The sequence below is a fragment of the Rhinichthys klamathensis genome, unplaced genomic scaffold, assembly GCF_029890125.1.
Source record: "Rhinichthys klamathensis goyatoka isolate OS25496 unplaced genomic scaffold, OSU_Roscu_1.1 h1tg000271l_1, whole genome shotgun sequence".
In the NCBI taxonomy this organism is placed as follows: domain Eukaryota; kingdom Metazoa; phylum Chordata; class Actinopteri; order Cypriniformes; family Leuciscidae; genus Rhinichthys; species Rhinichthys klamathensis.
In genome coordinates this window covers 1,479,910-1,493,039 of record NW_026606791.1, presented here as the reverse complement: position 1 = coordinate 1,493,039, position 13,130 = coordinate 1,479,910, and the positions used below count along the sequence as shown (strand labels likewise).

Here is a 13,130-nt window from a genome sequence, read left to right as displayed (position 1 = left end):
ACGAAGGAAATGGTTGTGGCACTTAAAGTAAAATGTCCTGACTGTTTACGAATTTAGTCCCTTTACGCAGTTAAATGCGCTTAAAAAGTACACAATTTACTGAGTCGTAATAATTATACCAACATGAGGCAATATAAAGTCTTTAGACAAAACTTAAAGAAGAAGAGTTTTAGATGAAGTATAGCTACTGTGACGTGTCATATAAACTGCTCGAATGTTGCTATGGCAAATATGGTTACACGGCAATTTTTTGTATGTGGTACATGGTTATAAAATCTATAGATTCAGAAACAGCTTTGAAACAGCAGCACTTGTTGCCATGACAATAGTGAATGGGATCCAGTGTTTGTTTGGTTCCTTTTTTTGTCGGCCGAGTCTAGAGCAGCTGTCTGGGATCTCTTAAAGGTAAAACCAGACTCCGAACCAGATGTCGGTCCACCATTACGCTCGGCATTCCCGAACGGTGGGAAACATCGACTTATCATAATGAAAACCCCCCTTTTGAGTGCCTGACGGAGATATTTAAATCGGTAAGATATCTTGTTCGATAAAAAGAGACTGATTTATGAGACGATCCTCTTCCGTGCTTCTTAAGGCCACACGGATTCGCTTGGCAGCGGCTGGCTAACGTAAATAACATGGTAAATAAGAGCAGTCCGCGAACCCCTTTGATTTCTGACGCGATCAGTTCAAAATGGATGTGCGAATTTATACGTGGCGAATTTCATTTTAATGGCACCACGCTGACAGCGAGCGTCTAAAAGCACGGAGTGTTTGTTGATCATCAAACACCAATGCAACTTTCATAGATAGCAAAATATCTACGTCATCTGAGGCATTATAACCGGGTCTGAGAAAACTACATTCATGTAAATTCTCATTGTTAGAAAACGGAAAGGCTTCTTGACACGCCAATAAAGTGAATAAATAAAGTGTTCATGCAGTGCCTGGTCAATGCCCCTTGTTCTTTGGACCTACATTATCATTTGCTGGGTCCATAGAGAATTAAAGCATACTTGATCTAAATGAATGCTGTATTCTGTCTGTTTAATTTTTCAGCAGCTGTTCTTTTATATATACTTATGAACTTGCTTTAGTCCTATATATACATATTATATAAAATAAGAATAACATTATATACATTTGGTTTTCCATGCCAAAGTGGAAATCATTAATTTTCAATGTAAATGTCAATTTTATGCAAATGAACTAAAAATCCAGTCCAGAATGTTTAAGGGAATCCGTTTATGTAATGCAGTTGTCACTCTGGTTTACAACTAAACTGTGTGAATGCAAATAATGCAAATATTCAGCACTTTAAAACAGGACTGACAACCATATTCAGCTTCTATGTAGCTTGTGTAATGTAAGTTTTGCATTGACAAATTATTATGTGATGGTTATTTTGTGATGCTCATTGTCTTGCAGGAATGGAGTCGGGCACAGCGGACCAAGGCTATGGTGACTCTGTGGGTTCAGCCACTGGTTCAGTGGTGCAGGTTTGCTTCCCCAGCGTGCAGACATCAGTGCTGGACAGCCTTAATCGGCAGCGTGAAGAAGGCCATCTCTGCGACCTCTCCATCCATGTTCAGGGTCAGGTGTTCAAGGCCCACCGGTGTGTGCTGGCTGCATCGTCACCATACTTTCATGACCAGGTATGTCTTTATCTAAATGCTGTAAATAAAAGTGATGTCCTGTTTGCTGACATTTTTGATGTTCATTGAAATTCTAAATGGCCCACCCTCTTGGTTACTGTTGGATGGTGTTTTAAAATGAGGAGACATAAAGACATATCTTAGTGGCTGAGTTGTTTACTCACTTTTTAATTAGTCTTTCCATTAACGCCATCATTAACTTCATTCAGGCCGATTCGAAAACTCGCACCAAAACAAGAGGCGGGATTTATCACACAAACCAATCATATCCAGTTATAACCGATTACCGTCTCACGTGACTTTCCACCATTCATTCTCAATTACCCGCACGCTTTAGGGGGTCTGTTAAAACTCAATGGACTCAGAGGAGGCAAGAGAGACGCGCTGAGACTCCTGGTGTAACTTTACCCGAGGGCGTCGCTGTTGGACAGTGTTGCTTTATAAAAACGAATGACTTTTACACTTTTTAATGTCATATTTTGTAACATTTGCATCGTTTTATTTTTGTAATATCGATTATTTTCTTATCTATTTTTTTTTTTTTGAGGAGACACTGCCTCACTTGCCTCCTCTGAGGAACGTATATATAGGAAACGCATACGTATAAGAAAAAATGGCAGAAAGTTTGTCACATTATAGCCGCGTTTCCACCGCAGGAACTTTCCCCAGGAACTAGGAACTTTGGGGTGGTACTCCGTGTGTTTACACCGCAGGAACCAGGGTCTAAATGAAGTTCCAGGTAAAAATGTCCCCCCCAGAAAGTCCCTGGTGGCGAGGTAGTACTTTTTCAGAGTTCAGGAACTTTCGGGGTGGGACTTGTGCGCTGAACATGCTGATTGGTTCTTTTACTTTGTTCTCTCTGCCGGATGGCGCGCGTTCGTCCCATCCATCTCACGGTCATGTCCGCTATAGCTGATGTTGTCTAGTAAACCAATAGATCGCACACAAAAACAGCACAGCTTGAATCTCCTCAATACTTAAAACTCAAAACAAGTACGCGCAGACTGGGAGGAGCAGTCGCACGCAGTTCAACGTCACCAGACTAATCTTCCCGGTACTTTAGTCCACGGTGTAAACGCAGTGAGCAACCGTTCTGGGGCAAAAAAAGTTCCTATGAAAAAAGTTCCTGGGACAAATAGTTCCTGGTAATTGCGGTGGAAACGCGGCTTATGTCACTATTATAAGCAGGGCCGTAGCTAGAGGATTCGGGGCCTCCTGAAAAAATATTGATGTGGGCCCCCACCACCCTCCACCAATATCACACTGTACAATAGATGAACATGGAGGCCCACATATAACAGAAGATGGTGATGTTGTTGTAAAACCTTTATTTTAAAAGTTAAATGTTTATTCAAAAATTACAACTAATAAAAACTAACAAAAAGCAAGAAATTGTTAAATAAAAATAAAACCAATTTTTAAAAAGTAATAATTTTTTTCCCCATCAGTCTGTTATAATTCATAAATAAAAAAAGTAAACATTTAGAAATTGACAAGAATGCAGTCTAATTAAAAAAATAAAACCATTCATTGTCTTATTTTTTAATAAAGATAATATGGAACTGGTAATATTATTAAATAAAGCGAATACATTTATTCATCCAAGTGCAGTGTGCTGTATTCTTGTTTTCTCGATTGTTTAAAATATCATCAGCCGGCAGGTCAGATGCATAATGCAATGCGTCGTGACTCGTGTAATTTTTTTAAAACTCTATTTACAATAGTGTAAAAAGACAGGAATTTAGACCACGTAATCATTCGGTCGATTGTGGCGCGCACCGATAATAAAAAATGACTGTACACGGCAGACTGTAGACGGAAGTTTTCTAATTCCCAGCGAAATAACAATATATAACCGGTCTTTAAGAACGTCTTGATCGACTGGGATACAACCACTCTCCTTGCCTCCCTCTCCGTCTTTTCCTGGCATTCCTGGTTCCCTGATTTATGTTTTCTTTTTTTCCCGACATTTTTCAGTCAGTTAGTCTCCTGCTCTTCCACCAAGTTCATCGTTATCTTCTTCAGGCTGCCGCCTCAACTCTGATTGGTTCTGTTCACGAGCTGGGGTGGGACTTACAATTTTATTGGGTCCATCTGATGTTTGTCACTGACTCTGACTGAATAATTAATAAATACTTTAGGTCGGACTAAACCATTTTTATGGAGGTAAGAGAAGCAGATATTTGGAAAAATATTTACCCAAATTGCACGTTTTTGTGGTTTTCATTTAAATCTCAGGCATACAACTAATATAAATATTAGAATTATTCATACAACAGGGGCCTAAATAGTATAACTGCTGGATTTTGTGGGGCCCCCTGGGCAGCGGGGGCCCCTATAATTGTCACCACCTTTCACCCCACTAGCGACGGCCCTGATTATAAGCGTGTCATCAGCAACATTTTATCATATTTTTAGGTCATTTCTAAAATGCATTCAAAACTATTCAACCATTACACACATGCTTCAATAGACATTAAACAAGAGCAAAAACTTGTCAGACAATATGATGACCGCAGCAGTTTCCAAGGTGGGATTGGCCTGTAATGGTTTTTAAGGCACAAATGAACAATTAGCCAATTTCAGAATAATCTCTGCAATTAGCAATATCAGAATCCTTCATTTCTTGTTTGCAAGGTGCTGCTGAAGAACATGTCCACCGTCTCCATCCCGGCCGTCATGGACCCCCTGGCCTTTGAGAGCGTCCTCAGTTGTGCGTATACTGGCCAGCTGCGAATGCTCCGCGAAGACATTGTTAACTACCTCACCGTTGGCAGTGTGCTTCAAATGTGGCACATTGTGGACAAATGCACTGAGCTTCTCAGAGAGGGCAGGGGAGGTTCCAGTGGACCTCAGGTATCCGGAGACAAGGAGAATACAGGACACAGCGGTGGAGGGAACAAGGTTGTCCAAGCTGATGGAGGAGACGCACCTTCTACTCCCCAAGCTCCCAGTCGACCTTCGTTCAGCGAGAGCCAGTCTCCGAGCAGCACCAATTACTTCAGTCCTAGAGACGCAAACTTTGGCGGGGCCATGGTGACAACCGGAGCAGTAGGAGAGGGTGCCGTACACTCCACCCCGACCTACTGCATGCCCTCCGGTGCAGAGGAAGGTTTCATGATTGAAGATGAAGACGACGACGACGATGAGCTCTTGTTTCCCAGGAAAAGTGATCGTGGAGGCAAGCGTAAGGGCTCGAGCTCAGTCTCCGATCAAGAGGTTGGGGTTAGCGACAGCTTTGGAGTTTCGTCGTATCAAGACGGAGATTCCTCACCGACCCAGAAGCGGCCGTCGTACAGTCAGCCGAGCATCATGCCCAGAAAACAGTGGGTGGTGGTGAAGACGGAGCACTCGAGAGACGACGACCTGATCGTGGTGTCGGGAGGAGAGGAAGGAGGCGACGACGAAGAGGAACGAGAGATGGAGATGGTCAGAGAGAGGGACAGGACATTTAACATATCGAATGTTAGGACCCTCTCTGGATTTAGAGAAAATGCTGAAATGGAGGCACAGGTGAGTTAGGAGTTTTCCTAAAATTGCACAGGGCTGAACAATATATTGAATATTATCGATACAATCTATATGAATTTGCCTTCAATATAAAATAGTGAGAGCATTAATATGGTGGGAGGTGCTATACTAAATGGCATACTAAAGCCTACTTAATGGCTACATCTAAGCAACACAGGTGTGGAGAAAAAATGCACAATAATTGGCAATGTTTGGTTTTGTCCAAATTATGATTTTCCTGACAGAAAATATACCCTAAATAGAAAATATATATATATTTTTTGGCTATATATTGCCCAGGCCTACATGCAACGAGACCAATACACTCATAGTGGTCCCAAAAATTATTTGGACAGTTAAGTCACACTTAAAATGTCTTAATGTCATTGTATTAGATACAAAATATCAAACCAAATTGCATCTGTAAACAAATTATGCTAGAGCCTTTCTCAGAACTAGCTTCACTACTTTAAGCCACTCTCAAGGCAGGCGTTGCTGATTTGCAACAGTTAAAAACTAACTGCCTTATTACTCCAGATACATATTTTATGAGTTTTTTTACTCAGAAGTACCACTGCAGGACTTGGTTGTCCATTAGCAACAAACAGTTTCCCACTTGCTCATGTAGTCTCACTTCCAACATGTCTGTTTCCATGGGTTCCCTGAAACTGATTTTCTTGGCATCAATTTCGTGTAAGTATCACTATCAACCTCCATTAATTTGAAACTAAAACTGCATAAGAAGAATCATAAGTGTATATAGACACAGTCAATGCCAATTAGTAGATTTTATCTCTTCTGGATTTTTCCCCTGGTGCAGCTCTATTTCAACGTAGCAGATTTGCAATGTGTGGCCAGATAGGTACCACTGGATACCACATGCTTTATCTACTAGTTTGCCTATATTTTGAGCAACAGTTTATACTAGGGTTATTTTCCTATCACCAGTGTTTACGTATTACTTTGAGGTGTCACTGAGGGTATATCATATGGAAAATTTAATAATTTGGAGTGAAGTTACAAACAATCAGAGGCAGATTTGATCAAAAGCAATGGCACAATACAATGTTCATTTGACTGTGCAGTGAGGAAAACTGATGTAGCCTAAATTCCATGGCACTTTTATTAGTACAGATCATTGTGTCAAAGCATTTTTTGGCAAACTACCTTACAGAATACTCTCTATGCAGGATTTGCAGTGTGTTATGGCAGGCAGACGAAAGATTTACTCAGCCAGGGAAGTCATCGAGTACATTTGCCTTCCTGATGGTGCTTTATCTGACACAGAATCCATTCCAGATGATGATAAAATTGCTGATCCAGATTTTGACAAATCTCCTGAAGCATACGAGTCTGACTCCAGCTTCGATGATGATAAGCCACTGGCAGCAATACCAAAAGCTAATCTCAACCACCTTGATGTTGAAATTCATAACATACATGCAGACAGTGACACTGAGGTCCCAGATGACAATGAACCTCAGCCAGGCCCAGCTCCAGTCAACAAAGAGTTTTCTTGGAGGCAGAGGAAACCCCCAGCAGCTGACATAGACTCTTCATTCCGAGGACCTGCATTCTCACCTCCCCCAGACGAAATACCAAGTCCAAAGTGGTATTTTGATCAGTTCATGGACAAATCTGTGTTTGAACATATTTCTCACCAATCTAACTTGTATGCAGTTATGAAGAATGGCTCAGAACTGAAAACAACCCCTTCTGAAATAGAGCAATTCATTGGTTTACACATCTTGATGACCGTAGTACGTATGCCATCGTACCGCATGTACTGGCGGACGGCAACCCGCTACGACCCAATTGCGACAGTCATGGCACGTAAGCGATTTGATAATCTGCGTACATACATCCACATGAACGACAATACCAATGTGAAGCAAAAGGGTGAGCCTGGATACGATCCATTATTCAAGGTGCGTCCAGTTCTTGAGAAAGTCCGTGCCAACTGTTTGAAGGTTGAACCAGAAGAAAACCACTCCATTTATGAGCAGATGATCCCTTTCAAAGGAAAGATTGGAATGAAACAGTATATCAAGAACAAGCCGCATAAATGGGGAATCAAGGTCTTTGCTCGTGCAGGTGTCACTGGACTAGTCTATGACTTTGAAGTATACACTGGAAAAGGGACCGTGACCAATGAGCGTGGACTTGGTGTTGCCGGTGAAGTTGTGCTTCGTCTCGTATCAGAAGTTCCAAAAGGACTAAACTACAAGTGCTTCTTCGACAACTGGTTCACTTCCCCTGAACTCATTGTGGAACTGAAGAAAATGGGAATTCTAACAGTTGCTACCATCAATCGTAACCGTCTCCGTGGATGTACCCTCAAAAGTGACAAGGAACTCTCAAAGGCCGGGCATGGTGCGTATGAAGTGAAATACGAAAAGACAAGTGGGATGTCCATCGTGAAGTGGTATGATAACAAGGCAGTGTTGCTGGCATCATCCTTCATTGGCCCTGAACCTGTTGAGAGATCCATAAGGTGGTCGAAAGAGAAGAAGGAATATGTGGAAGTGGACAGACCCCACATTGTCAAGGTGTACAACCACAACATGGGAGGAGTAGACTTAGCAGACATGTTTGCAGCTCTCTATCGCATTGACATGCGCTCACGTCGTTGGTATCTGCGCATCTTGTACTACTTGATTGACCTATCACTGGTCAATGGTTGGCTCCTCTATCGCCGTCATCTCACCCAGAAGCAGGAGAAGAAGTATATGCCACTTCTTGACTTCCGTGTTCAAGTTGCAGATGCCCTCATCAAGGTTGGCAAACAGGCTGACTTGAACAGTAGGAAAAGAGGACGACCGTCATTGGAAGATGATCCAACGTCCCATCAACCTGCCCCACCTCCACCTCCACTTCAGAGGATCTCTGCACCATCGGTTGATGTCAGATTAGACCGATGCGATCATTTCCCCATCCATGCTGAGAAACGTGGACGATGCAGACTGTGCAAGAATGGCTACACACAAATGGCCTGCCTGAAGTGCAAAGTACTTCTGTGCTTTACAAAAGACAAAAACTGTTTCTTGGAGTACCACATGACAAAGTGACTTGGAAACATGCCCTACTCAATGAGGATTTGAGATATTGGATTTGGATCCCATATTGTTTTTGTTGTTGTACTGCCACTGAAAAGCACTTTGTTACATTGTTTGAAAAGTTGTATACAAAAAGTTATTGTTCATATCATATTCAGTCGTCAGTGTCTAATTACCACACTGGGCCAATGTTGCAAATCTGCAACATCCCAGAACGCCTTGCATGTGAAGGTCTCTCTAAAAAAAAAAGTCAGGATTCTATTGTACTACCCAATATGATAATTTTCCCCAAATATCAGATTTTTCCTGTTACTAAAACTTCATTTGAGCCTGAGAGGGTTAAAAAAAAAATACTTTTTTACCAGTTGGTCTCGAGGTCATTTTATGTATGAACTAAAATTTCTCTCAAATGAACACATGTCCTAACAGAATAACCACCAGTGTAGTTTATCACATCAATAAAAGAACATCCTCCAAGACTTTTTGTCTTTATTTTGAACTATATATCTACTGCTTCAAATTTTGAAACCAAATATTTTAAAAACAAACTTAATTTTGTGAAATGCTTTAATTGAAAATGTGCTTGTGTTCCTTGTTTTAATAATTGTTTTGGTATATAATGTAACAACATGGATATACTGTATAATCCCCAATGGATATAAAATTTACCAAAAATGTGAAGGAGAAAAAAGTCACCTAGTGTTATTTGCCACATACAACAATAAATGTCTAATACACACATATACAGACAAACACAAAAAAATGTAGACAACTGACAGATTATCATCAAATCAGTGATTGAGATTGTAAAAGATGCAAAGATAATAAAAGACGAGGTGGACAGCTTATTAGGTACACCATCAACAACTGAACTTACTCAATTACTCCATTACTCAAATGTCTTTTTCCCTGTAGGTTGACTATTGCCAGTCCTCGGAAGACTACCTCAAGTTTGAGAGGGGTTTGATTGACCAGACATCCTCTCAACACCCTCCTGAGAATCCTGGTCAATGCCCCAACAGGGCCGTATCTGCCCTGCTCAGCTCGGTTCAGTCGACGGCCGCCAGAGCTCAGCTCTTCCCCCTGGATATGCAAGGAAACCAGATTCTTCTGTACAATCAAGCCGCCATGGAGTCTGCATCTCCATTAGGGCTCGCAGGAGGAATGTCCGGGGTGTCTCTAAAAGGAAGCCTCGAACACGGAGCGGTCCACTTACCCAGCCAAGGTGCGTTAGGTAGCGGGATGGAAGGATTAGACGGTGGCATGGCTGGCAATTCAGGAAAGGTCTTCATGTGTCATTGCGGGAAGACCTTCACACACAAAAGCATGCGGGACCGCCACATCAACATGCACCTGGACTTGCGGCCCTTCCACTGCCCCGTCTGCGCAAAGAAGTTCAAGATGAAGCATCACCTCACAGAGCACATGAAGACCCACACCGGTCTGAAACCCTATGACTGCCACGGCTGCGGGAAGAAGTTCATGTGGCGGGACAGCTTTATGAGGCATCGCTCACATTGCGAGAGACGCAGCAAGCCCGACGGAAGAGCAGGATCTGAAAGATCGGTCATCTCTCCGCCACATCACCTGAAGTACCCATCGGCCAGCGAGCACAGTCAAGGTAGCGTTGGCAACAGAAGTGGGATTCCTGTTTTGTCTCCGCAACATTCCATTAGCAGCAACGGCGTCTCGTGTCTCAGCATGGCAGCACCTGGGTCTCTTCTAGGAATCAGTTCTCAAAGTGGGCCGCACAGCCTTGGGTCTGGTGTTCTGGGCATTGGTGGTAATCGTAGTGGGGGTGTAGAGGAAGTCTGTGAGGGTAACGTTGACGAAAGCAGCGTTACATAGGCTCTTTCCTCCCAAGTCCACCGTCCCGCAAAACCTGAACACTTGTCTTTGGTTACAAAGGGACCACGTGCACAATTGTCTGATTCTTTACCTCATGTCGGTGAGTGCGCCATACAAGATGTCCCATGTGTGCAACGACCAAGTGCCCATTGCTAGCTCACGTATGTATCTACTTAAAGACCAGGCTGCTATGGTGACTGTCAAAACCGTATTCCGGCCAGGAATATGGTTCAGTCGCGATCACGTTCAAGCTGCCTCACTAGCACAGAACATTTGTTCACGGCTGCTCTGAAGTGCCATTCTGTTATGTTGTACGATATTATGTTGTACAGAGTTGTACATTACTGTAACTCATTTGGTCCGTCTTGATGTGAAGTTTTATTGTACTCACTCAACTATATACAGTATATTCATTTTCAAAGGTTGGTAGCACTTTATTTTAGTGTCATTGTTACAACTGTTACATGTAGTTACTATAGTAATAACTATAAATTATGCATAATTACACGCAACTTACCCCAAACCAATCCCAAATCCTAACCCTATAGTAAGTACATGTAGTTACTTAAAGGTCCCGTTCTTCGCAATTCCATTTTTCAAACTTTAAATAATTAGTGTGTAATGTTGCTGTTAGAGCATAAATAATACCTGTAAAATGATAAAGCTCAAAGTTCAATGCCTAGCGAGATATTTTATTTAACAGAAGTCCCCTTTCAAAGCATACAGCGAACGGCCGGTTTGGACTACATCCCTCTACTTCCTTTTTTAATGACGTAACTAGAACAGTTTTTTGACTAATCTCCGCCAACAGGAATACACAAAAAAGGGGGTGTGGTCTTGTTGCGCTCCCACGGAGAAGAAGCACTTCAGCTGCGCATGCATCTCCAATTTATGGTAAGAGGCGTGACCTTTCCGGGCAACGTGCGATAAGCTGCTGTCGAATCACAACACAGGAACCGCTGGCGCAATCAGAACTCGTTACGTATTTCTGAAGAAGGAACTTCATAGAACAAGGAAGTCATCAGGCCATTTTTTGGACTTGTGTGAAAAATACTGTTTTTTTTTACACGCGAAACATGAACACATGTTATATTGCACACTGTAAACACAATCAAAGCTTAAAAAAAACATGAAGAACGGCGGGACATTGTAACAAAGACACCTTAAAATAAAGTGTAATCCAAAGGTTTAATGTTTTGATTTCTAAAATAAGAGACAAGAATATACCTTCCTGTGCACTTTGGTATCTTACGGCCCCTTCACACCAAGGACGATAACTATAACTATAAAGGCCTGTTCACACCAAAGATAAATATAACAATTACTTAATTGCTCTAAGAGAATAGCGAAGTTCACACCACAATTATAACGAAAAGAGAAAAAATATAATTGGAATTGCTTTCAGAAAACCTTTTTACAGCTGAGTGTTAGGATTTCACGAGTTCACACTTACAAATAATCAGATTGAGTAAAGAGTATGCGTGTTTGGCATGCTGTCCGATGGGAGGCTCCAAGCTTGGAATTGAGACCGAACCCAGAGTACTCCCTCAGTAGGATAGTACCCAGTCGAGAAGTCGGGGTGGCGGAGCCGCGGAGGGATACAGAAAACTCGATGAGCGTAGGTGAGTCTGCTATGTATATTATAGGCCTCCTTTCGTGCTGATTGGATAGGAAATTTTAACGTGTTCCTCCCGAACTTTAATAAAACACCATTTAAAGTGGCAGATGATTAAACTGCAACACACTTACATTAAACATAACACTATATTGTTATCATTATAGTTAGCGTTTTTGGTGTGAACTGGCCTTGAAGCCTGAAGCCTGAAGAGGAACGATACCTGTGGAATCACTTTCAGAACAATTTTTTTCCAGTTGATGAATAAAATGCTGACAGCCAATCAGAATCCACCCGACATTTTTAGAGTCGAGCATAAGTAGGTGACATAACTGCAGTGCGTGCATATAATAAATAGAACATCATTGTGTGTTGGACACTAATATAGTTATGGTTCTTGGTGTGATTGGGCCTTTACTGCTTGTAGGGCAGGGAAGTGCAGGATTTTGTAGGTAGTTGGATCACAAAATGAATCAACTCACAGGGCAGTTTGGCTTTACTGTATGTCCTTTTATCCATAAAACCATCATAAACATTGAGGAGGACACGTCCTCCCCATATACAGATTATTGGTCAACACGACATAAGCACCTAGCATCCAACTACTGAACTCCTGCGGTATTTTTGATGTAGCCTGTAGTGCTAGTTTACATGTTTGCCTTCCATGAAGGCTGAGACCTGATTTGCAGTGTTTTGAATATAGAAATGAATAGATGATAAGCTTGAATGATGTATGCAAATGACATGCCAAATTAGCATGAATGTCTGCAACTGTCAAGACCGTTTAAGACATGAAGGTGATTCAATGGATCCTGATTAAGACTGTTTGGATACGTGAATGCAGTGATCAGTAGTTGCCTTGTACCACAGATGAATATGTTGACCATGAAAACCGCATACCTCAAATGTTTGTGCAACTATTCAATATATTACAATAAATAAACCGGGATCTTGTGAGCTAGAAGGAACCACATATCTGTTGCTTATCCAGACATTCATATTACTTTATATCAAAACCTGTGTGCATTTCAGATTAGTGAGAACAATGAAGTAGAGAACATTCGAAATTTAATTTAAAAATAACCAGTAGGTATAAGCATGATTCAGTGCTCACTTGATGAGTAATCTGGTTAGACATCTGTATTTTGTACTGATAAATAAAAAAATATTTGTTCCGTCTACATCTGTTGTGGTGAATTCTGAACTAAATATGCGATGGGCGGAAGCACACACTACACAGTTCCCTGATGTGGACAGAGTACGTCAGTGGTTTCACAAGATTCAAGATCTCAATATGGAAGAAATAAAGTACCTTGTGCACAAATTACGACTCATACATTTCTTATTACGGTTGCCGATTTCAAATTGAGGTGTCAGTCAGTTTTAGAATGTTTTACTTGTGTCCTTTATGGATATTTCAGTTTACCCTGAATGTTTTAAAGTGAT

The 13,130-nt window shown here is 41.6% G+C and overlaps 1 protein-coding gene across 1 annotated transcript; it reads left to right on the top strand.

The window, feature by feature from the left end:
- The first annotated feature begins 384 nt into the window (after window positions 1-384).
- On the top strand, window positions 385-10,632 carry zbtb22b (zinc finger and BTB domain containing 22b). The gene is made up of 4 exons (XM_056268393.1): window positions 385-530; window positions 1,429-1,655; window positions 4,293-5,168; window positions 9,137-10,632. Exons 2-4 carry the CDS (start codon window positions 1,431-1,433, stop codon window positions 10,067-10,069), a joined length of 2,034 nt encoding a protein of 677 aa, XP_056124368.1. The 5' UTR covers window positions 385-530; window positions 1,429-1,430; the 3' UTR covers window positions 10,070-10,632.
- The last annotated feature ends 2,498 nt before the right edge of the window (window positions 10,633-13,130 follow it).

Excerpts from the sequence above, each read along its gene's own strand:
- zbtb22b (XM_056268393.1), top strand. The coding sequence starts at position 1,431 with ATGGAGTCGGGCACAGCGGACCAAGGCTATGGTGACTCTGTGGGTTCA. Across the intron at positions 1,656-4,292 it reads CACCATACTTTCATGACCAG|GTGCTGCTGAAGAACATGTC; the intron begins GTATGTCTTTAT and ends CTTGTTTGCAAG. Across the intron at positions 5,169-9,136 it reads ATGCTGAAATGGAGGCACAG|GTTGACTATTGCCAGTCCTC; the intron begins GTGAGTTAGGAG and ends TTTTCCCTGTAG.